The 25788-nt window shown below is 42.3% G+C and overlaps 1 protein-coding gene across 1 annotated transcript in view; it reads left to right on the top strand.

Moving 5' to 3' along the window:
* Cog3 (conserved oligomeric Golgi complex subunit 3) overlaps positions 1-25788 on the top strand; it is a 200283-nt gene that overhangs the window by 92162 nt on the left and 82333 nt on the right. The window contains exons 5-7 of the mRNA XM_067123036.1: positions 305-444; positions 18977-19243; positions 19661-19829. Of these exons, the coding sequence (XP_066979137.1) occupies positions 305-444; positions 18977-19243; positions 19661-19829 (576 nt within the window). The remainder of the gene's footprint in view (positions 1-304; positions 445-18976; positions 19244-19660; positions 19830-25788) is intronic.

Genomic DNA, 25788 nt, shown 5'->3' with positions numbered 1-25788 from the left:
GTAGAGGGGTTTTGGAGAGGAGGAATCTATTGGGTTAAGCATCTGTGTTAGTGGCTTCCACTCGCTCCTAGATGACATACCGACATCCTATAAGGATGAATCGACCCAGAGGTAGTAACTCTGGCATCCTATTAGCTGTATAGCTTTTTCTCTGGTATATCTAGCAATATTTATAGCTAGAAATGTGTGCTATATAAGGACATTTCACTGAGCGACACAGGTCTTCACCCAGAAATAGATTTTTCCTTTGTCAAAATCCCTTTTATGACCATATAAACATTAATCTTTTATTTTCTTTTCTAAGTTCTTTACAGCTCCTACCCAAGAATTGGATACATTCCTCCAGGGGCTGTGCACTGGTTTGTATGATGTTCTTCGCCCCCTCATCATACACATTGATCATCTAGAAACACTTTCAGAATTATGCAATATTCTTAGGAGAGGGTAAGTTTTTATTTAGAATATTCTTATAATTGAGTTAATACTCATTAAAAATATAACTTGACAGTTGTAGTACATCCATTATATATGTAATAGGCCAGTCCTGAAGCCTATACTTAATTTAAGTCTCTGTTTTAAGAACAGAGGTTGGTATCTCGCTTTTCCTGAGATATTGTGTGTTATCGTGTAGCGTGAGCCGACATTATAAGTTATACCTTTCCCTAACTAAATTCTAAGGACTACTGGAATGAGATATTAAGTACAAAACTAAACCTTTATTGACAAAAAAATAACGAAAATAACTTCTTAAAAATTACGAAGAATGAAAACGAATGATTCAACATAACTATCAAAAATTCTTCTAAGGGAAAAAAGGTCCAAAAATCATAAACACCCAGTTATTTAAGGAAATACAGAAATAAGTCATCTGTCATTCAAATCATAAACAGGTCAATTAATAGAATCAGGTCAAATTCAACAATGTCACACCACTCCCTTCCATGAAGAGGAACGTGAAGGAAGGAAGAAGGAATACCTGTAAAAGAACAGCGTTATATTAAAAACCAAATTCGCGAAATACAAATGTATAACCACAAGATTTCACTGCAACATGGATAGAGTTTTTCCAGAGTCTGAAAAAAAGATCTCAAAATGTTTATGAGTTGTATTCACTTCACAAAAATCCTCTGGAACACAGCCTCCATGTGTGCTGCTTCCTTTTGCACAGTTCACATGCTAAATTATACCAATAACGGATCACAGTGCCCACTTATTCAATGATCACTCCCACTATATTCATTATGCAATACACATACAAACACACACTCATGACATCACCAAGTTCAATGTTCGACAAAGACACACCCTCTGTACTTCAAGGCGTCACGAGTTACTTGGTCACAAACATTCGATTTACAATTGTTCTCTTCAAATCCGGATTTATAGCCGGTTCACCTTCTAAAATGTTCTAAGCTGAAATCGCACTTTTTACGTTCTCGTGTCTTATCACCAAGGGGCTCTGCGACTTCTTGTGGTATGCGAATAGTTCAGCATTTTCCTATATGCTGTGTATAGTCAAAATGGGCCCTCAAACAGCTGACCCAGTCTTTCAAAGGTCACCTTCATGAGCAGTTACATATATGTACTTTATATTTGGAGTCACAACACTGATTTCTGGGCAGGTGCTACCACTCACCCCTTAGTGCGTACCGACACCATTGTGGTGATCGATCCAGGGGTAGTAACCCTGGCATTATGGATAGCTTTTTCTCTGGTATATTTAGCAATATTTATACCTAGAAATGTGTGCTATTGGAACCATTTCACTGGGTGACACAGGTCTTCCCCCAGAAATAGATTTTTCCGTTGTCAAAATCCCTTTTTTTATCATCTCTTTCATGTTCTCTCCGGTACTGTAATGGTACAAAATTTTAAAAATGAATAGCAGCTGACCTTGAAGTATGGGTTGATGTTCATGTTGTGGGAAGTTTGATGTTCATGTTGTGGGAAGTCAAGTGGCCAAATGTAGCTTAGTTCTACAGGGATGATTTGCCCATGGCTGTTTTTCTCCATGGAACAGAGGAATTTGAACGGTACCACAGTAGTTCCGTAGTCACCAAGAAAGGGGGCTAGTGTCTTTCATCTCCTCAGTTTGACTGCACAGGTGCACAGGTGGGCAAAAAGTAAGTATATCTTAGTTTAACCAGACCACTGAGTTGGTTAACAGCTCTCCTAGGGATGGCCCGAAGGATTAGATTTATTTTAGATTTATTTTACGTGGCCAAGAACCAACTGGTTACCTAGCAATGGGACCTACAGCTTATTGTGGAATCCGAACCACATTATGAAGAGAAATGAATTTCTATCACCAGAAATAAATTCCTCTAATTCTTCATTGGCCGGTCGGAGAGTCGAACGCTGGGCCAACAGCGTGCTAGCCGAGCGCTCTCCCACCCCACCAATGAAGAACTGCACAGGTGGGCAGTAGCACACTCAGCACAGCGGTCAGCCAGACACATTCCAGGCAAGATGGATGTAATGACAGACAATTTCAGTCACTAGGGTCAGTGTTAGGGACAATTGGTCTCAGCACCTCAACATTCTGAAAGGATTGTTTGACCTTGGAAAACAGCTGAGTAAGACCTTCAGTCTCGACACACCGAAACAGTTACTGTTTGGCTCTGTCATCTGGACCATGAGCATAAACAGCTAATGGCCATACCATGTTGATAGTACCACTTCTTGTCTGATCATCTAGTTAAGCAATGTGGGGTCTGGTCAGTAATGGAACGGGTGACCACCTGGGAACACCAGATGCTGTTGGCATTGCAGCAGCTTTTTCTTTGACACAATTGGTGCAGGATGATGGGAACCGATTTAGAGGTTAAAGAAAATTCTTTTTACCTATCCTAATATATTAACCTTAATATTACAGTGGTCTGAAGATCTTCAAACAGAACCTTATCCTAATTTTATTTACATTTACTACAGTTTACCAATTATCATTTGTTCATATGTGGAATAAACCTGGGTCTTAACATTAGGATAGATCTTCTGGTGCCAGCTGGAAACCAGTAAAAAAAAAAAAAAAGAATTGTTTATGCAAGGAATTGGTGGCATCTGGCATCGATCACAGAGGTGAGATAGGAAGTGGGCAGCAACCTTATTTCAACTCTGTGACATCTCAGTTTTCTTCTTACCCTCATTGAGAGAGATCGTTTCTTTCTCTCCTTCCTCTCCATAGCATGTTGTTTTTGCCTTTGCCTGTGTTTCTTTGTTGTATTTTTGTATTCAGTGTTTGTTTGGTGTGCGTGTGTTTTGGTTTTTATCATGCAATCCCAAAACCCAGTTAAAAGTTATCGTAAGCCTCAGAGGGAATGTCCTGTGTAAGCATCTACCCTTCCTCACGTTTTCTGGCTTCCTTTGAGACTGACCCCTATTCAACTTGTAGCAGGTGCAGATTGAATGTTTGTAATGTGACTAACCCTTGCCCTGAGTGTCGTTCTTGGCCTTATAGGGGCTTTTTATAGTACACAATTGGGGCAGTATGATGGGAACAAATTTAGAGGTTACAAAATAAAACCCTCTGCTTTCCTTAACCTACTTTATTTACTTAAATATTACAATGACCAAAAAACTTGATATGATCACTATAGTTCATCAAATCTTAGTCTACTCAGTCTTAATCCTATAGTTTCCCTGCCCCTCTATCAAAAGAACCTTAACCTAAAGAACTGCAACTTGAGCTATTTCAGTCTTAATATTACCGTAAACCTAATTCTTAACCTAAATTTACAACGTTCCGCACCAACTATGGTCCCTATCACGTCTTCTTCCGATTGGGAGTTAACTTGCTCGACATCAGTCAGTTGTGGATTTCGTTGCACTTTCCTTGCAGCAAATGTGTCTAGATCAGCCTCTTTAAGGTTATAGAGTCATGTATGGAGGAACAGGAAGAAGAGCAGCCTGACCAAATATTTGTTTCTTTCCTGCGGTCTGGCAGCTTCACGCTCTCTATGTTCCTTATCACTTCTCTGTCTTATCCTTTCTGCTATTTCAAAAAAACTCTACCACAGTAAGTGTTCTCTGTCTTCAATTATTTTTTTTTTTTTCCTGTATGCTACCACCACAAGGTAGGCAGCTGCTTACACCTTGGGTTGAAGGGGAGCAAGCCACACTACTCCGACACATTCACGAACTGCAAGTAAGAAAAAAAAAAACAGACTTACCTAGTGTACTCCTTCTTGACATACAACAAAAAATCAAACAAAAATAAAAACATCACAACAAACAAAACAGAACAATTAATTCATGCAAACGTCTTTCATCATACAAACCCAAACTTAACCTACCACACTCCCCCTTACTAAAATAAAGGAAATCTTGTTTCCTTTTCTTCAAAATCCCTTTCTTACCACCCGTTTATATTCCGGAACTGGACCTTGACTTCGGGTCCATGGCCTCTCATGCACCACCTCTTCTTCGCTCACTTCCACTCCAACCACACTAGACTCACCTAGCTTTGGTTTCGGACTACTTACACCAAGTTCATTCAAACTCTGGAGACTTACGTTGGCTCCAACTTCACTCACACCTGACATGGCTGCTGTCATCTCTTCCATACTCTCATTTATTTCTTCCACAGTCTGCCTCAAGCTATCCAAAACTCCTCCACCTACACTCTCCAGCACTGCTAACTCTCTCTCACTCACACCCACTCCTATACTCACTCTTTCAACACTTTCACTCAAAGGAAACTCACACACACACTATGTACCGTCTTCCTCACAACTTGGTGTTGTTTCCAATTCACCCAACTCTTGCATATCCTCGTCCACATTCTCTGTACTCACCAAGTTCACTCCTTCCACATCCCATTCAAATCCTTCAAAATCAATTACACCCTCATTTTCACTACCCCCAAATAACACTGCAAGGGTATTTTCACTTTCTGCACCTACTGGCTTCTCAAAACCCTCAAAATCAAACAACCCATCTCGAGTACTCTCTGCAAACAACTCAGTAACTGTACCCTTACTCTTTCTCCACCTCTATTTAGGCTTTCTCTTATGTTCCACCAATACTAGCTGTTTATTTCCCCAGTTCACATCTTCCTCTATTTCTTTTCTTCCTCTTCCCTTTCCTCCCTTAATAGCTTCCTAATGGGATGCTCTTTTATGTAGTCAGGGGGTTCTCTCCATCTTCTCAACTGATTATAATGTGCTCATATTACCCTTACATTGCCTTCTTCATTCCTGTCTTCGAGCACATAACTCAATCCATTAGACCACAACTGTTTTAACTACATACGGACCTTCATACTTCTCACACATCTTACTTGCTGTCAACCTTCCCTTCTCAACAACTTCCTTCAACACCCTATCACCCACTCTGAAACTCTCAAACCTTTCATTTGCCTGGCTCCACACATTCCGCTCGTCTTCATTCAAATCCATCCTTGCTCTCAGATACCTCTCATAATTCATTACATACTCACTCAGAGGCATGCCAGTGCTTTTATGTACTGACCCATTATACATCGCTACGACTCTTCCTAACAACAAATCCCATTCATTCTCTCCATCAGTCAACATTCGTAACATTTCACTCAGAGTCCTTATGGTTCGTTCCACCAACCCATTTGCAATCAGCACATACGGAGTTGTTACTACATGCTCGATACCCCATTCTTTCAACATTTGCTCAAACAGTCTACCAACAAACTCTGGCCCATTATCACTCAGCATCCTTGCCGGCTTCCTCACATACGCAGGCAACAAGACCATACTGACCACTCTTGCAACATTCTCACTAGTTTTATTCTTCACAGCGGCACAACTTACAAATTTACTTTTATGATCTACCATAACAACCACTCCTACGTTTCCTCTCGCAGTTACCGGCAACGCCAAACAATCAATCGCCACTAACTCAAATGGTTCTTTCATACTCAACTTCAAAACAGGTGGGCTAGCATACACTCTCTGAAACTTTCCTTTCTGACATTCTTCACATGTGACTGCCACATCTGTACAAATCTTCCTCAAATACGGGGAAAACATCTGCTCTTTTATACCCTCGATCAGCTTAAACTTCCCCATATGTCCATATTTCTCATGGACTAAAATGCACATCCCCACTGCTCCACTCATCGAGAACACTGGAACATACATCAACTCTCCCATCTTCTCTCTCAAAAAATACACCACTCCTTCACACAGCACAAATCTCTCAGCATACTGCATCCATTTACTCAACAACAAAGGCCATCTTCTTCCAGGTACTTCCTCTCTAATGCATCTCAACTCACTCACCACAAAACACTTCCGCTGCATCTCCTCAATGTCCTCCGCTGTCAACAATTCATTCTCACTCGTGTCCAACTCCACTACATCCTCCTCCTCACTCAGACTCCTATCAATCATTCCCACAAACCTGGCCATATTCACCACCTCACTTTGAATCTTCCCTATTACAACCTCGTCTTTCAACAGAACTCCTGTTCCAACATCCACTACCAACCCATTTTTCCTCAAGAAATCTATCCCAAACAAGAAACAACATGGTATCTGCTTATCTCCCAGTACTACAAAACAAGCTTCCACCTCAAACTCTCCCAACCTTACCTTCAACCTCACTTCCTCCCATCTAACTGATCTTCCTGCTATACCTCTTATTGACACATTCACCACTCTCCTTTTAACATTCCAATCCACTCTCTCAACATCTCTAATCACTCGTGCGTTCACCAACGATATTTGCGCTCCAGCGTCAACCAAACCACAATACTGTCCTCCACTGACATCCACTCCCACAATCATTGCATTTGCTCTCCTGTGTACACACATACACCTGTCTCTTCCACTAACCAAACATCCTTCATTTACTTCCTTACTGTCCTCTTCCACTTCCAACAAGTCTGGCATTCTCTCCTCAACATTTTCCTCCTTCTCATACTCCCTTTCACAGCTCTTTTTCTCCACAACCCAGTTATAGTGCACCCCACTCAAACACTGCAGATGCAACTCACGCTCACTCTCTTTCACTCCCTCATGTCGATACACTATAGGTTTCACACCACCAATATGTACAGACACAATCACCTTATACTTCTTACTCACTGCTACCAAAACCACCTGAAATGGGGCTACCCCAGGACACATCATAGCCCTCAAACTCTTTCGATACCGTTCCACATTTGACACTCCCACACATCCAGGTCTCTTGCAAACTTCTTCAATCACCTCTGCCCTCAGTTCATTCACACTTCCAGGTACCCACACCTTCAAACCTTCATCTACCAAATGATTCAATCCATACCACAAACTTTCAAACATGGAGTCACCACCCCCTTTACTCTCACGTGCTACTACCAATCCTCTTGGCAGATACTCTGGTCTTATGTCTTTTATCTTCTCTTCTTTCCTTCCCCAGGTAGTCTAGACATCATGTCTGCAACAATATTTCTTTTACCTGGGATGTACTCAACTACAAAATCAAAATCACTCAAATCCTCTACCGTTCGTGCAATCCTAGCATCCACTCCTTTCATTCTCTGGAGATACACTAGAGGCTGATGGTCCATACGTACCACAAACCTCACACCATACAGAAACGGTCGTAAAGCTTTCACACAAAACCGCAGGGTAGCCAACTCTCTCTCAATAGTCGAATACTTTCGCTCTGCAGAACTAAACGCCTTACTTACATATGCTATCACCCTATCCCTTTCAACTCCATTCACCACTTGCTTCTGCATCACACATCCACCCATTGAAACTCCACTCGCTTCCGTATACACTTCTAGCTTACTGGCATCTGCACTATAGTCAGGGTAAGCCAACTCCACATCCTTCACCATTTCCTCTTTCAATTTCTCAAACGCTTCCACCATCCTTTCATCCCACCTCACAACCATACTCTTCCTACAGCCTGTCCATTCTGACAATGGCTTTGCAATTCCCGAACAATCTTCCATAAACTTCCTTCCAAACTCGATCAATCCCAAAAATCCACGCAATTCTCACACAGTCCTGGGTCGAGGGAAGTTTCTCACTTTTTCTACAAACTTTTCCGCTTTTCGTACTCCAGACTCACTCACCTTATGACCCAAAAACTCCACCTCTTCCATGAACCACTCACACTTACTCACTTTGACTTTCACCCCCACTTCTTCTAACTTCTTGAACACTGCTCGCACCAGCCTCTTGTGCTCTTCTACTGTGTTACTCATCACCAAAATGTTATCAAGAAACACCAACACATCCTCGTGGGGAAAACCATTCAGCACGACATTCATTGCTCTTTGGAAGGCAGCTGGGGCATTTGCCAATCCAAATCTGAGATTGCAGAACTGATACTGTTTTCTCGTAGTCGAGAAGGCAGTTATTGGTCTACAATCCGCCACAGGCATCTGATAATACCCCCTTACCAGATCCATCTTGCTAAACACTTTCATCCCATGCATACTGTACACACAGTCAGACACCACACACATAGAGAATCTTTCCTTCACTGTCACCTCATTTACTCTCCAATAATCAATACACATTCGCAGACTCCCATCAGACTTTCTTACCAGCACAATTGGACTATTCCAAGCACTCTTACTGAGTTCAATCACTCCTATCTTTTCCAACTCTTCACACTGCTCTTCAATCTCTCACATTACCGGAGCTGGGAAATGTCGGGGTCTCTGATAAATTGGTGTTTCATCTGTCAGCTGAATACGGAACTCCGGCAATCTAGCTGTCCCAAAGTCCTCATCCCCTTGACTCAACACACCCTTTCTCTCCCATAACAACTCATACACCTGCTCTTTCTCTTTCTCACTCAACTTTTCATTCAACCTTACCTTTTCCCTAAGCTTTTCCTTACTCCACTCTTCTGTCCTTTCCCCTTCGGCTATCACATCATACCCCTTAACATGCTTACTATCACTCAAATCGACTACACTTCTCAAACTTCCCAATCTATCACCAAGATGTATGCCTCTCCACCTTTTCTTTTTCACATTCCCACGCACCTGTACACACACCTTTGGGTCCTTTATATCCATAATCCCATCAAACACATGTGCGACGCACCTTATCTCATAACACGCAGAGCTACCATCCAACATAAACATTTCTCCTAAACTCTCTGCGCCAATTCCAACATTAGTCCTCCACCCTACTTTCACACTCCACACACTTCCCGAATCCCTTGGCAATTGTACATCCTCCATTGCATACACCTCCACTCCAGAAACCATCGTCAAACTTACTTGTCCATCCTCCTCCACATTCAGCTTCACACTGGTTTCACTCCCCATTCTTATTTCTATCATTTCTTGTTCTGGGTACACCTTTACCCTGTTTTTCTTCAAAAATGCATACCCCAGCAACATATATTTCTCATTCACTCTGTCCACAACGTAAAAATCATCCTCCTCCAGCTTTATTCCTGCAACCGCAACTGACTCAACAAACCTCGCACACACCCTTACTTCCAATCCTCCAATCCCTGTCACATATCCAGCACATTCCTGCTTCTGTGTTATGCTTTCTTTTATTTTCTCATATGCCTCTTATTTTCTCATATGCCTCTCTGAAAACTACATTTCCACTACAACCAGTTTCAATCAATGCTTTCATTACCACTCCACCACTTTCTACCCTAACACACAAACAACAATCTACTCGTTCCCCAAAACAGACATTCCAACTCACGAACCCTTCTCTTACATGCAATACATCTATCCCTTCCATACCAGAGGGCTCACCATGGTAAACCCCCTTCACACTTAGTTTCCCTGAGGTTGGGATTTGGTACGGCATACTTCTTTCACATGACCCTCCATTCCACATCCTTCACACTTACTCCAAGGGTTCTTACATGTTCCGGCAAAATGCCCAATCATTCCACAGTTTCCACAGCGACTTCCATTTACTCCTACTCTCCTTCCACTCTGGCAGTCTCTCACTCGATGCCCTATCTTTCCACAGCCGAAACGCTTCAACTCTTTCGCTTGTGGGCAATCCCTCATTACATGCCCTCTCTTTCCACAGCCGAAACACTCACCATTGGCCCATCTGCAATCTGCTTTCACATGACCAGTCCTTCCACACCTGTAACACCCCTCACTACTACTCATTCCCATTCGACTTCCCTTCACATTTCCATTTAGTCTACTCACACTTCCACTCCTAAACCTCTCTCGGCTTCTGCTCAAGCTCCTTTTCCCGTTACTTCCCACATTCACTTGCACATTCTTTCTTCCTCTCTCTATCCGGTCTTTCTTACATTCTTCCAGCAAAGCTCGCATCACACTTAACTCCTCACTCACCAAAGCATCTTTATATGTCCTTCCATTCACTACCTCCGTCCAGCATACATTTCCTTTACTTCATCCTCATCTACTCTCATGCCTTCTAAGATCTCCAAAACATCCTCCCAATCCAAACATTTTCCTGACCACCGCTTTTGATCTTTCTCTTTCTCATTTAATATGACCCTAATCCTCTCAGGGATAGTGGCCAAGAACTTCTGGATGAGGTGCTTGTTTTCCTCAATCCCCTCCTCTCCATACTTTCTTCTGGCCAACTCTTCCAATCTATGAGCATATAAGCCCACTTCTTCTCCAGGCTTCATCTTGGCCTCCTCGAACCTGTCATCTTTCTTGTATACCACACTTCCTTTGAATCTCTTCACCTGTTTGATCACTCTAGCTTTCACGGACTCATACCCAGGTTCACCCTCACACATACTCCTATAACACATCTTCAGCCGCCCATCCAAGAACTCTCCCAGCCGCTTCATCCACACATTTTCATTCTCTCCATACTTTTGCCTACAATACCTTTCATACTCATCAAAAAACTCATACACATGTCTTTCCTTCCCGATGTTAAACTTTTCTATACGGGGAACCTCCCTCAGGAACATTGTTTTGGCCTCTTTCTCTTCCACCTCACTCAAACCTTCACTACTACTACTACTACTACTACTACTACTACTACTACTACTACTACTACTACTACTACTACTACTACTACTACTACTACTACTACTACTACTACTACTACTACTACTACTACTACTACTACTACTACTACTACTACTACTACTACTACTACTACTACTACTACTACTACTACTACTACTTTCATTCTTCTTCAATTCCTCTTTCCTCACACCTCTCTCTTTTCGTGTTCTCTTCTTGTTTCCTGTTATGTTCTTACCTTTCTCTTCCTCATCTCTTTCACTCACCTCACTCATACTGTCCTCTACCATGGCAAGTATTCCCTTACTCTTACTTGACAACTCCTTTCCTTTCTTAAGGAATTTCTCCTTTGCACCTATTACCTCAACGTTCTCACTTCCCTTCCCAGTGTCAGGCCCACTCTTAGCCATTCCAGCCATCTTCTTCTCCATTGCCTCCAGTCTTGCGACCAATTTACTTTCCCTTACCTGGGCTTTCTCATCTATTGCCTCCATTCTTGCAACCAATCTACTTTCCCTTTCCTGGGCTTCCTCTAACTTATCCTGCAGGCTGATCATCATGCACGTCAGCCTATCCAACCTCAGCATCCAACCCTGCTCCCCTTCACCTGACCCAACACCTTCCAAACCTGCTCCCTCTGCCATCTCCAATTATGCACCCCACTCTTACTTTACTATCAAAGAGCCCCACGTTGGCCGCCAAATTATTATGTAGGGGCTTTTTATAGTACACAATTGGGGCAGTATGATGGGAACAAATTTAGAGGTTACAAAATAAAACCCTCTGCTTTCCTTAACCAACTTTATTTCCTTAAATATTACAATGACCAAAAAACTTGATATGATCACTATAGTTCATCAAACCTTATCCTACTCAGTCTTAATCCTATAGTTTCCCTGCCCTTCTATCAAAAGAACCTTAACCTAAAGAACTGCAACTTAAGCTATTTCAGTCTTAATATTACCCTAAACCTAATTCTTAACCTAAATCTACAACGTTCCACACCAACTATGGTCTCTATCACGTCTTCTTCCGATTGGGAGTTAACTTGCTCAACATAAGTCAGTTGTGGATTTTGTCACACTTTCCTTGCAGCAAATGTGTCGAGATCAGCACCTTTAAGGTTATAGAGTCATGTATGGAGGAACAGGAAGAAGAGCAGCCTGACCAAATATTTGTTTCTTTCCAGCAGTCTGGCAGCTTCACGCTCTCTATGTTCCTTATCACTTCTCTGTCTTATCCTTTCTGCTATTTCAAAAAACTCTTCCACAGTGAGTGTCCTCTGTCTTCAATTTTTTTTTTTTTTTTTCCTGTATACTACCACCACAAGGTAGGCAGCTGCTTACACCTTGGGTTGAAGGGGAGCAAGCCACACTACTCCGACACATTCAGCAAACTGCAAGTAAAAACAAAAAAAAAACAGACTTACCTAGTGTACTCCTTTTTGACATACAACAAAAAATCAAACAAAAATAAAAACATCACAACAAACAAAACAGAACAATTAGTTCATGCAAACATCTTTCATCATACAAACCCAAACTTAACTTACCACAGCCTCCTGAACAATGGAAGAGATTTGCCAAGCAGAAGCAGCACAAGGGGAAAATGGGTGGGGGCCACCATTTTGGGAAGAATTTTCTCCTCCTTCGATGGATGTTTTTCTTCATTGTTCTGCTTCTCCCCTTGCTTCTCCTTCCGTGTCAGGTTTGTCTCCTTCCTTTTCTTCCATTGATTCATCTTTGACAGTTTTGGGAGAAGGATCTCTAAACCTTATGTATCATGCTGCCCCTTCTCTCTTGTGGGGGGGGAGAATGTTTTTCCTCCTCTGTTTCAGATTCAAATGCGCAGAAGATGTCTGTTGTTCGGGCTTCGTTAGGCTTATCAGGGGCACGCTTCCCAGTGTCAGCCACTCTTCTAGGTCTCACACTACGCCTTCTGGGTCTCACACGATGCCTTCTAGCCTGATGCCATTGCTTCTCTCTACGCATCATCCTGGGTCACCTCCCGTTCAGCCTATAGTTGCTCCAACAGCTTGCACACAGAGTTTGTCTGCTCCTGTGACGTCACAGCCTAGTTCTACTATGACATCATATGTGGCTGCACCGTCTGTCAGACTATGTTTGACACTGTCGACTTAGCCCTTCAAGAGAAATACGGCCATATTCGTAAGAGGAGACGGCGTAAATCTCCTTCTTCGTCGTCTTCTCCATCTTCTGCGTCATCCTCATCTTCGTCGTCTGCCCCTCTGTTCATTCCTGCATCAGACATTGGAGGATTAAGGACTTTGTTGCAGCTCCTCTCCCCATGAAGCAGAAGACCATCTCTTCTTCTTCACTGGACCACGTCCATGTTTCTCCTACACACATACATGTTTTTGTGGGAAATGTGTCTCGTCCGCCAACCTTTCACCATCAAGAATCTCATGCTGAGAAGGACTCTACAATTGTTCCTTCATCTCCAACGCGCCCTGTTCAAGTTAGGAGAAAGGACGAAGAGGCTCCAATCAAGAAATCCCGAGTAGTAGATCCTCCACTTATTCAACCTCGTAGAAGTCCTGTCAGGCTTGCACCTTCTAGACATCTTTGTTCCAAATTACGGTTGCCCAGAGGAAATTGTGATTCCTCTCCTCATTCTCTGACGTGGACATGCAACTAAGCACCGCTGTAGAGATGGATACAACTGCAGTTCTTCATCTGACTTGGTGCTTCATTCTCAACGGCGTTCCTCATCACGATCTTCAAGAAAGGACCATAGCCAACGTTTGTCCTCCCGCATCTGCGGCCGTCGTTCGCCCTCCCACATCCATAGCTGCCATTCGCCTTCCCACGTCCATGGCCGTCATTCATCATCCCTTGTCCGCGGACGTGGGCTACAGGATTATGTACATCCATTGCACGAGAAAGAGTCTTCTGCATCTCGAACCAGTGATCGAGACCTCTCTCTTCCCTCTACATCAAAACTTCAAGCTCCCGTGAGAGTATTAGGATCTGACAGATTTTATGCTCCAGTACTAAACCCTGTGAATCCTTTGGAGGAGGCAGACAGGGATCCTCTTGTCCAGGAGGCAGAGGATTCGGAGAATCAGGAGTTTCTTTCTTCTTATGCAGAGGTTATTGATCTCATTCGTAAGTTCAATAATCTTTCTAAAAAGACTGTGACTTCTACAATCACACCAACAGGAATAGAAGCCTTGCTGGGACTGAAGGACTCTAAGACATCTTTTAAGTAGCCTTATTCCAGTCATGCAGACTCAGCCCTGAATCATGTAAATTCTTTGTTGTTCCGACACGATGTACAGACCGTCAGTCCTTTACATTAGGAATTACTTTCAGCGCAGCTGGAAATGGCCGTTGAACTTTTGAACAAGGTGGTTAGCAATTCATTCTCACTCTTGTCCAACTCCACTATATCCTCTTCCTCACTGAGACTCCTCTCAATCACTCCCACAAACCTGGCCATACTTTCTGCCTCACTTTGAACTTTCCCTACCACAACCTCATCTTTCAGCAGAACTCCTTTCCCAACATCCACTCCCAATCCATTCTTCCTCAAGAAATCTATCCCAAACAAGAAACAATACAGCATTTGTTAAACTCCCAGTACCACAAAACATGCTTCCACCTCAAACTCTCCCAACTTTACTTTCAACCTCACTTCCTCCCATCCAACAGATCTTCCTGCTATGCCTCTTGTTGACACATTCACCGCTCTCCTCTTAACCCTCCAATTCACGCGCGTTCACTAACGATATTTACGCTCCCGTGTCAACTAAACCACAGTACTGTCCTCCACTGATATCAACTCCCACAATTGTTGTATTCCCTCTCTTGTGTACACACTGACACTTGTCTCTTCCACCAACCAAACATCCTTCACTCACCTCCTTACTGTCATCTTCCACTTCCAACAACTCCGTCATTCTTCTTCAACATTTTCCTCCTTCTCACACTTCCTTTCATAGCTCTTTTTCTCTACAACCCAGTTATAGTGTACCCCACTCAAACACTGCAGATGCAACTCACGCTCACTCTTCCACTCCCTCACACCAATACACTGTAGGTTTCTCATCCCCAACATGAACAGACAAAATCACCTTACCCTGGCAGTCCCCAGTTATCGGCAGGAGTTCCATTCTGACGGCGTGATGATAACCGAAAATAGGTGATAAACGAAAATTGGTGATTTTCAGCACTTTTTCAGCAATTTCCCATATGTATCGGCGTCAATACCCAATTATCAGTGACGATAAGTGGAAATCAGAAGTTTTTGGCACCGAAAATTGCCGATTTTCGTTGCTAGACAAGCTCCGTAAAACCAGATCGCCGATAACTGGGGACTGCCTGTACTTCTTACTCACCACCACCAAAACCTCCTGAAATAGGGCACCCCCAAATTCAAACCTTCATCTACCAAATCATTCAATCCATACCACACACTTTCAAAATTGAATCACCACCCCCTTTACTCTCACATGCTACTACCAATCCTCTCGGCAGATAATCTGGTCTTATGTCTTTCATTTTCTCTGCTTTCCCATCCCCAGCTAGTCTAGACATCATATCTGTAAAGCATTCTTTTTTACATGGGATATACTCTACCACAAAATCAAATTCACTCAAATCCTCAACTGTTTGCACAACTGTAGCATCCACTCCCTTACATTAGAGGTTGATGGTCTGCACACACCACAAACCTCACACCGTACAGAAACGGTTGTAACAATTTCACACAAACATCTTACTGACATATGCTATCACTCTATCCCTTTCAACTCCATTCACCACTTGCTTCTGCATCAGACATCCACCCATCGACACTCCACTCGCATCCGTATACATTTCTGACTTAGTGGCATTTGCACTGTAGTCAGGGTAAGCCAACTCCACATTCTTCACCATTTCCTCTTTCAGTTTCTCAAATACTTTCACCATCCTTTCATCCAACCCCACAACTGTACTCTTCTTACAGCCTGTCCATTCTGACAATGGCTTTGAAGTCCCCAAACAATCTTCCACAAACTTCCTTCCAAACTTGATCAGTCCCAAAAATCCAAGCAACTCTCGCACATTCCCTGGTCAAGGGAAACTTCTCACTTTTTCTACAAACTTTTCCACCTTTTGTACACTAGACTTGCTCACCTTATGGCCCAAAAACTCCACCTCTTCCATGAACCACTCACACTTAGTCACCTTGACTTTCACCCCACTTCCTATAACTTCTTCAACACCACTTGCACCAATCTCATGTGCTCTTGTACAGCCTTACTCATCACCAAAGTGTCGTCAAGAAACACCAACACACCCTCTCAGGGAAAACCACTCAGTACCACATTCATCGCTCTCTGAAACGCAGCTGAAGCATTAGCCAATCCAAAACTGAGATTTCAGAACTGATATGGTTTTTTCGTAGTCGAGAAAGCAGTTGTCAGCTTACAGTCTTCCACCACTGGCATTTGACAGTACCCCCTTACCAGATCCATCGTGCTAAACACTTTCATCCCATGCATACTGTACACATAGTCGAACACCACGCGCATAAGGAATCCTTCTTTCACGGTCACTTCATTTACTCCAATAATTAATACACATTCCAAGCACTCTTACTAGGTTCAGTTACTCCTATCCTTTCTTATTCCTCACACTGCTCTTCAGACTCTCACGTTACTGGAGCCAGGAAATGTTGGGGTCTCTTATAAATCAGTGTGTTGTCTACCAGCCGAATACGGAGCTCCGGCAACCTAGCTGTCCCAAAGTCCTGATCACCTTGACTCAACACACCCTTTCTTTCCCACAACAGCTCATACACCTGCTCGTTCTCTTTCTTGCTCAACTTCTCATTCAATGTCATCTTTTCCTAAGCTTTTCTTTACTCCATTCTTTAGACTTTTTCCCTTTGGCCATCACGTCACATCCCTTAACGTGTTACCATTACTCAGATCGACCACGCTTCTTAAGCTCCCCAGTCTATCACCCAGATGTCTGCCTCTCCACCTTTTTATTTTTTCACATCCCTACACACCTGCGCACTCACCTTTGGATCCTTTACATCCATAATTCCATCCAACACATATGTGACCTGCCTAATCCCGTAACACATAGAGCTGCCATCCAACATGAACATTTCACCCAAACTTTCTGCGTTGACCCCAACATTCATTCTGCACCCCACTTTCACACTCCACACACTCCCCAAATCTCTTGGTAATTGTATGTCCTCCATTGCAAACAACTCCAGTCCAGAAACCATCTTCAAACTTACCTGTCCATCCTCCTCTACATACAACTTTACATTCATTTCACTCATCATTCTTGTCTCTATCATTTCTTGTTCTGGGTATATTTTTATCCTGTTTTGCTTCAAAAATGGATAACCAGCAACATATCATACCTCTCATTCATTCTATCCACAACATGAAAATCATCCCCCTCCAGCCTCATTCCTGCAGCCGAAATTGACTCGACAAACTTCGCACACACCTTCCACTCCTACAGTCCCTGTTACATATCCAGCACTTTCCCCCCTCCATGCTACACTTTCCTTTATTTTCTCATATACCTTCCTGAAAACCACATTCCCGCTGCAACCAGTGTCAATCGATGCTTTCAACAACACTCCACAGCATTCTACTCTAACACAAACAGCGTTCTGCTCACTCCCCAAAACAAACATTCCCACTTACAAACCTCTCACTCACAGGCAACACATCTATCCCTTCCATACGAGAGGGCTCACCATAGTAAACCAAAATCCCCCTTTGGATCCTGCTTTTATTCCAGGACAAGAGCTGAAGTCTTTTGCTCTTAATACAATGAGCATACATTTTCCATCCTGGAATCGTCCTTGAGAGTAATTTCTTCCTTGCAGTACCATTCAGCAACAGCTATCAACTGCATCCATACTCATGAGCATTTCATTGACAATGTTCAAGAGTCCAGAAGACTGGCTTTGTGGTGAGCAGTGCTGAATTATCCATTAGGCTCCCAAGAGCATCAATGATTTACTACAGGGAGTATCTGTTGGCCAGATAGACCATGGAGGATAGTTTTCTCCATTTATTGGTCATTTGAGTTTTTTATGGAGGAAGTCTTTCCACTGTCATCTCCATATATTAACTATTATATGTAGCTCAGACTAAATCTTCACTTGTCATATTTAGTTTCAGAACCATGCTCTTACTGATATTTACATTCATCTCATGTTGATTTCATGGTAGAATTTTTATTAATATATCCTTTTCCCCAGTGCTGGGGCTTGTCCCTAAATTTCATAATCCATCCATCCATCATAATATCCTTTTTCCTTGTAGATATTGTTTGTATTTTATGGGTATTGGATGGATGGACTCATATTTCAGTTGTGATATGCATTTACAGTAGTTAAATCTATGTATGATTTTATGTGTGGGATACATTTCTTGATGAGTAAGATATAGTTATGAGAATAAATGAATGAATGATAACATTTTAGGCTGTAAAGCCAAGTTCTGGGTACTTACAGCCATTGAGCACTAAGACAGTGAAAGGAAGGACATGGAGTGGTCAAACAGCAAGGTAGAGAGATTCAGAAAATAAATGAGATGAAGTACAAAAATCTAAAGATGAAAATAGGAGAACCTCACAGCTGCATTAGAAATAATAGTAAGAGAGGCTGGACAGCAAGTTGGAAAAAAGGGGTGGGAGTGGAAATAAAGTATAAGGCTAAAAGTGGGTGCATATGGTGGCCTAAGGGATGCTGCAGACATATTTTAAAAACTACTGTGCATGTAAAGAATATGTTTTATGATGTAATTATGAATTGAAGGCACTGATTTGCTGTAAAGTTAGTTGTAAAAAAATTAAACCAGACCTAAATGACATTTTACAAAGGTATGACTGCTGTACTTGTACATTATGGCTTTTATTAAATGAATAGCAGTTGTAATATTAATATAAACTGACTCAGTAGTTATATTAAAATTTGCTGTGCAGTATATTTGTATCACCTAAGAAGCATTTTATCTTTAGATAATATTTGGATGAGAATCATGACCAGTTATATGGACATTTTCAGGATGATAGAAGAACATTTACAAAGTAATCCATCTCAGTTGGCACCACTAACTTCAATTGTAAACCAGATGCTGGAAGATGCGCAAGAACGATTGGTATATCGAGCTCACATTTATGTACAAACAGACATTGCCAACTTCCGTCCATCACCAGGAGATTTAGCCTATCCAAGCAAACTTCAAATGATGGAAACAATTGCTGAAAGTTTAGCCAGCCAACGGAAAATGCACTCCAGAAATGCATCTGTATCATCCTTGTCTTCTGTGAGGTTTGTATTGGCAATTTTAATGTAATCACATAATGTTGTTTCTTGTGGTTGGTTTTATACTGCAGTTGGCATTAGCCTACCCTTACCTCAAATCAAGATTTCCTTTTTCTGTGCTTTTTTGCTCACTCCTTTATCACTGGTTTTTCAGCCACAATTCCATTAACTTGAATGAACAAATCACTTTATTCAAGCCACCCTATAGGCACCCTGTCAGTCATTATTTCACATTCTTCTTATGCTATAGTCAAGATTATGCAGATATGAAACTCATGCACATAAATTCTTTCACAGTCAAGTACTCTTCACATACCTTGTTTTGATGTAATTTTAGAATGTTTCCAGAGAATGATCTTCATTGTTTTCTGCTTATGCAGATGTAACTTTGTTGATACTTTTTAATTAAACCACTAATTTCAGGTCAGCAACAAGTGAAGAAGTAGCTACCATTAATGAAGGAGCTGAAGAAAGATTTTCTCGTGTTGGTACGTCACCTGCAGATCTCCATGGGATGTGGTATCCTACTGTTCGTCGTACCTTGATGTGCTTATTCAAGTTGTACCGTTGTGTTGATAGAAGCATCTTTCAGGTCAGTTCTTGAGTCTCATACAGATTTTTAAAGAAAAATTATTGCATAACTGTGAATAATATGCATTTTTTAATCCCTGTGGTCAGGAATTGGCAAACAAGATACAATATCAAAGTTAAAGTTAATACTGCACGGATAGACCTTAATTTTACACCATTTGAACCTGAGGCATCCTGGTTTAGTGAAATTCCAAGTTACAGAGGGATGGCATCTAAACAACAGCTAACCACCACATGACCCCATTTAAATAAATCTTACATAACCATTAAATATTTTTACTAAATGTATTGTTTAACCAATATTTTTTCCAGAAAGCTATGATTTTACATACACTCTATATGTTTAATGTGAATTAATTTTGTAGGCAGTTAACAGTTTGGATAGATAATAAGTTACATCAGAATATTTGACTACATTTCACTCATTAAAGTATTAACATCTCTTTCAACATTGTGAAATACTGTACTTTTATAGACTATTACTGGCTAAATACTTATACACCCTGTATGCACTTGAAAATAAATTTTAAAAATTATGAAACAGTTATGTAATTATAAATACATATTTGCTCCTTTGGGGATACAAATACTGTCTCTTTCATATATGGAGTATCCTTCAGCACATGTGCTGGACTGTCTGTGAACTGGCTAACATGTTGGAAACAGGGTGGAAAGAGGGGATTACCGATGCTCTCCTCACTGTAGCCATCCATTGGTTTTTTGGCTGCAACAGTGAGTGGAATTTTCACATCATTCTCTTCTTTTGTTTTCCTGAGGACTGGCTGATTACAGGCAGTCCCTGCCTATCGGCGGCATAGGTTAATGACGTTTTGGTTTTATGACACTTGGCTAATGATGTCGTTAACCAGATTTTTGGCACCGGTAAGAGGTTTATCAGCACCAGTAAGAGGCTTATCGGCACCAGTAGGAGGTTTATCAGCATTGATAAGCAGTTTATCGGTGTCGGTAAGTAATTTTTGGTGTCAGTGAGTGGTTTATCGGCACTGATTGGTACTTATGGCATTAAAAACGCCATTTATTACCATAATTACTCTAATGTTCTGGTTATCAACAATTTTCGGTTATGAGCTCTCAGCCGGGACGAACCCCTGCCATTAACCAGGGACAACCTACCATTATCCTTAGCCATTAGTGTTTCCTGGTGTAGTTGGGGCTTTCCAAAAGAGAAACTGTGGTCAAGGACCCAAATTAGGAATACAGAAGGTTTGCATAAAAACCTCAATTTCGGAATTTAGGCCCCTTCACAGCACTAGGCGACAAAAAAAACAACAGAACACATATACACAAACAAATACAAAACACAAGCAATGAAATTTTACCAGTGAAAACAACCACTTCCAACACACACACACACACACACACACACACATCAGTTATTTTATACTACATAACTAAACTACAAAAACAATTGATATACAGTAAACCCCTTGTGTTTGCAGGGGATGCGTACCAGAATAGTTAAAATCCACGAATAGTTAACACCCCCCTCTAAAAACCCTTTTAACTGCCTAGCTTGAAAGTTCAAATACAGTACCAAATTTATACTTAAAGAATTATCCTACATCAAATACACCTTAAATTATTATCTTATTACTGTGTTAATCTTTTAAATTATATTGTTAATATAATTTCAAAGTCATCTTAAACATTACTACCCTTAAAAATATATATATACGTACTTCTAACCAGGGGCGTCATTTAGGTGGGGCTGTGGGGGCAGCTGCCCCCCAAGCCTCAACTTGCCCCCCTCACCCCACCAAGCCCCAAGAAGTAACACCAGCTGGTTTTCCATTATTCCTACCGAAATTCAAATGTGTCATCACACTGAGTTATATCTATCTATCTATCTATTTTATGTGCTTCAAAAAGCACAGAAAATAGCTCAAAATAAAAAAAACCCCGGTGATTAGGCTCGCTTCACCCGCCAAGCCGCCTTTGCCCCCCCATCAAAAATCTGAAATGACACCCCTGCTTCTAACCCTTCCAGCCAACAGAAAGATAGAGTTACCACTAATTTATATTTAGCCAGCACAAGCAAAAGAGAGAGATAGTTTATCTCTTTAACATATCAAGGAATGTTAATCCATTTCTCTTTAAGCAACTGACAGCAAAAAATTTATGTTTGTTTATTGTCTTCCAAAGATGTACCTTTACATTTTTAAAACACTATGAACTAAGTATCTATGTAACTAGCTAACTATTTATTTCTCACATTCTACCCTTTGGCAAGAGAGAGAGAGATTTTTCGGTATACATGTCCTTCGTAGTGGTTGGCAACGCTGACCACCCAACCCTTGCTGTCAGGTTATTTGACATATTTGACAGGTTCACCCTCCCCCATGATCTCGGAATCTCGTGAAAAAAGATTAGGGGTGAAATTTGTTTAAATTTTTTCATTTACATACTATAGAAATGCATAAATGTTGTAATTACAGTATATTATTATTATTATTTGAAAATTAGTACTTATTATTAGGTAAATTATTTATTTATCATACAAAACAAATATTCTCTCATCTCAGTAAGAGAGAGAGAGAAACTAAAATAGGAGGGGAGAAAGAGAGAGAAAAACATTATGTATTATTTCATCCTGTTACATATTACTTAATCTTACAGAATTATTATTTTTATTAACATTATTTCTGGGCTCGACCTGTGTCACCCGGTGAAATATCCTTTAGCACATGTTTCTAGGTATAAGTATTGCTAAATATACCAGAGAAAAAGCTAAACACAATGCCAGGGTTACGACCCCCGGATCGAACGCCACTATATGGTGTCGGTATACACAAAGGGTGAGTGGTGCCACTGCCACAGGCCTCCGCCCTATAGAGCTCTCCAATCTCAAAACCCCGAAAAGTGAGGAGCCGTTACATACCTCACCCTCTTCTCCCAGCCAACCATCTTGTAAACATTCCAATTTAGCACACTTCCAGACAACACCGTATTTTTTCCTTGGTGCTGTGTTTCTTTGGGTTTTGACTAATTCATCATGTCATCTCTTCCTGAGTTCCCAACTAAGTTGAGCACCATCTTCTTTTGGTTTTTTCTTACAGAGGCATCTTATTTGACCTTTAATATATTGTTTACCAGGTAAATACGCTACGCAGCCGGACGTGGCTGCGTCGGCCTCTGCCATGCTGGACCCTCAGTCTTCGCATGTTTTTAGCATAAAGTTGCTGCTAGTTTTTATCCATACTCCTTCAATTAGAGTTTTATATATATATAGAATCACCTTTTCGTTGGTAGGAGGTTGGGAGCCCGTATCATGACTGATCTAGGCTAGAGATGGAGGTTTTTCCCCCCTCCCCCTTTCTGATCATAATTTCTCCCTTTTCCCTGGTCCCCTTCCTCTACCAGCGAGTTGGTACATTCTCCATGATGGTACTGTTATGCTCATGATCATTTCTGATGTGTACGATGTTGGATGACTTGTATATTCTTGGATTAGTTTTATGTGTGATTCAACGTCAGGGTCGGCCATCTTGGGTATCCCCCGCTTTCCGTATATCGGTGGTTGTTTGGCCTTCTCTGCCGCTGAGTCTTTTATGTATTTATAGTATATAATTCTATGTATATATATGTTTTTTATATTTCACACATCGTCTGGTTAACTTTTTTATCTTAGTACTCTTGAAGTCAGGCAGTTTTATTCGATTAGGTTTCGGAGAGTTAGGCTGGACAGGATAGGCTCTTTTACACGATGCTTATGCTTCCTAGCTCTCCTGACCAGGCCGTTTTGAGGTTTTGGAGGGAGATGTTAGGTTGTTGAGGGAGTTCCTCGTTCTCTCTTGGCCCACCTGACCATGCTGTCACGTTTTTGGAAGGTGAGGTTAGGCTAGTGAGGTAGTTGCCCCCCCCACGCCCTGACCTTTTTAGCCCACCTGACCAGGCCGTGAGGTTTTTGGAGGGTGAGGTTAGAATAGTGAAGGGTCTCCTCAATTCATAGTCTTCCACCTGACCAGACTGTCGGTTTTGGAGGGTGTGGCTAGGCTTTGCGTGGTCCCCCCTCCCCCCACTGTTGCGCCTATTCTGGCCTTCCTGTCCAAGCCAAAAAGCTTTGGTTTTGGAGGTTGGACTGGGATCGAAGGTTGCACAGATCATTTCGTGTATGTAGCCTAGTCCTTCTTTACCTGATCAGTTAGCTTTTGGCGAGTGACCTAGACATCTCCCTACTTGAGGGGCGCCGATCGCTACGTTCGGCACCCGTGGGAGTTTTTTCAGCTTCAGAGGGTGTTACCCACCCGTCTGGCCACCGCTTGCCGGGTTTCCGCCACTCTGCTAACTTTTCCCCTTACCAGCCGGTGTTTCGTTTGTTCGCTTTCTACAGTGTTAGCTGGAGCATCGAACACAGTCCCAGGGATGCTATCATGACTTTCGCTATGTTCAGTCTCCGCCAGGTTAGTCAGATCTCTCGTTATCGTACATGTTACCACTCCGGTGGGTATGGTATTTGGTTAGTTGGCGTTTTCCACTATCTGGTTCCCGCCCTGCGCGTTGAGAGTTGAGCCACATGCGAAGACTCCTCTCCGCCTCTTCCGCCGTTACCATAATGTGTGACATAACGAGATTTCCGTGGCAAATCAGGCGGAGTACCATAACACCAGCGTATCATAAGAGTACTTATGTTTACATAATTAGTAGTTGACCATTCCGTAGCATAACTTATATCTATTTCTGCTGCCGGATTCTTTTCTGGCGGTGTTTTATCATATGATAAGCATGGTTAAGGTATCCTATTACTGCCGGACCTACTCCGGCGGGCCTTAACTCGACTTTACTCATGTATCGTGTATTAATTCTATACTGCCGGATTTAATTCCGGCGGGGTTTTGCCTGATGATAAGCATGTTCCATCACCCATAATTTAGGTTAAGGTATCATATTACCGCCGGACCTACTCCGGCGGGCCTTAACTCGACATTACTCATGTATCGTCTTTCCGCTTACAGATGGTACGCTGTCAGGAGCCTGGGTGCACAGCGGTTCTCCAACAACCCTGTGGCCATGAGGTGTGCCGTTCACACTCCGGCTGCTCAGTTCGCGTTGGGGACTTGGTCGTCTGGCACCCGGATGGCTGTGAGATTTGCTACGCTCTGTACGAGCTAGTAGTTGATGAGTCGGTAAGCTTTAGAGACCGCTAACCTTTAGCCTCCTTTTGCCTTTAATGTCTTATATTGACATATACGGCAGTTGGAGAATATTTTTAGTAAATCCTTCCCTTTCTTTCAGTCTGACCGTATTATCAGCGACTCTTCGCTGTCGACCCTGAAGGTCTGGGTCGGCAGGTTTGGGAGGAATGTTGCGTCGGGCAAGCCGTACGTCCTGTCAGAGGAGATATGCAATCTCCTCTACCCCGGAGCCCGGATCTCAGCTGCAGTGCCGGCGGAAGTAGCTGCCCCTATAATTGAACGGATCCAGGAGGAGACGCAACCCTCCCAAGAAGACAACCAGTGCGGAGAGGTGGCGGAAGAGGTGGCAGCCATCAATATCCACCTCGAACCAATGAGCGTCGATCCGGACCACCAGGTAGAAGGTAAGGTGGTAAGTGAGGCAGGGGGAGTGAGTATTGGTAGTCCCCTATTTGGTTCTTCTTCCTCCTCTTCTTCCTTTCAAGGGTTTCATAAATCAGCTATCCTTGAGGACAGGTCGAGGTCTACTCTCCCCAAGGTGAAATCCTTGAAAAAGAAGGGCTTACCTAAGTCCTCTAGACCTCAAAGGTCTAATCCGTCAGCTCCCTCAAGGTCTTCACTGGCTCTTAATCCAGTGGCGTCCACTAGTAAGGCTACTCCCCCGCCCAAGGGGTCGAGATCCAGGACGTCTAAGGCTGATCCCCCACAGCCCATCTTTGACCCTGAGGCCTTTGCGGAACTTCTGATGCAGAAGTTAGATAAGAAGGTTGAGGCCAGGATTCAAGACCTTTCCTCCCAGCTTGCTTC

Source organism: Macrobrachium rosenbergii, chromosome 21, assembly GCF_040412425.1.
Source record: "Macrobrachium rosenbergii isolate ZJJX-2024 chromosome 21, ASM4041242v1, whole genome shotgun sequence".
Taxonomy (NCBI): Eukaryota; Metazoa; Arthropoda; class Malacostraca; order Decapoda; family Palaemonidae; genus Macrobrachium; species Macrobrachium rosenbergii.
Note: the sequence above shows the minus strand (reverse complement) of the source record. Positions and strands in the feature narration are given on the sequence as shown.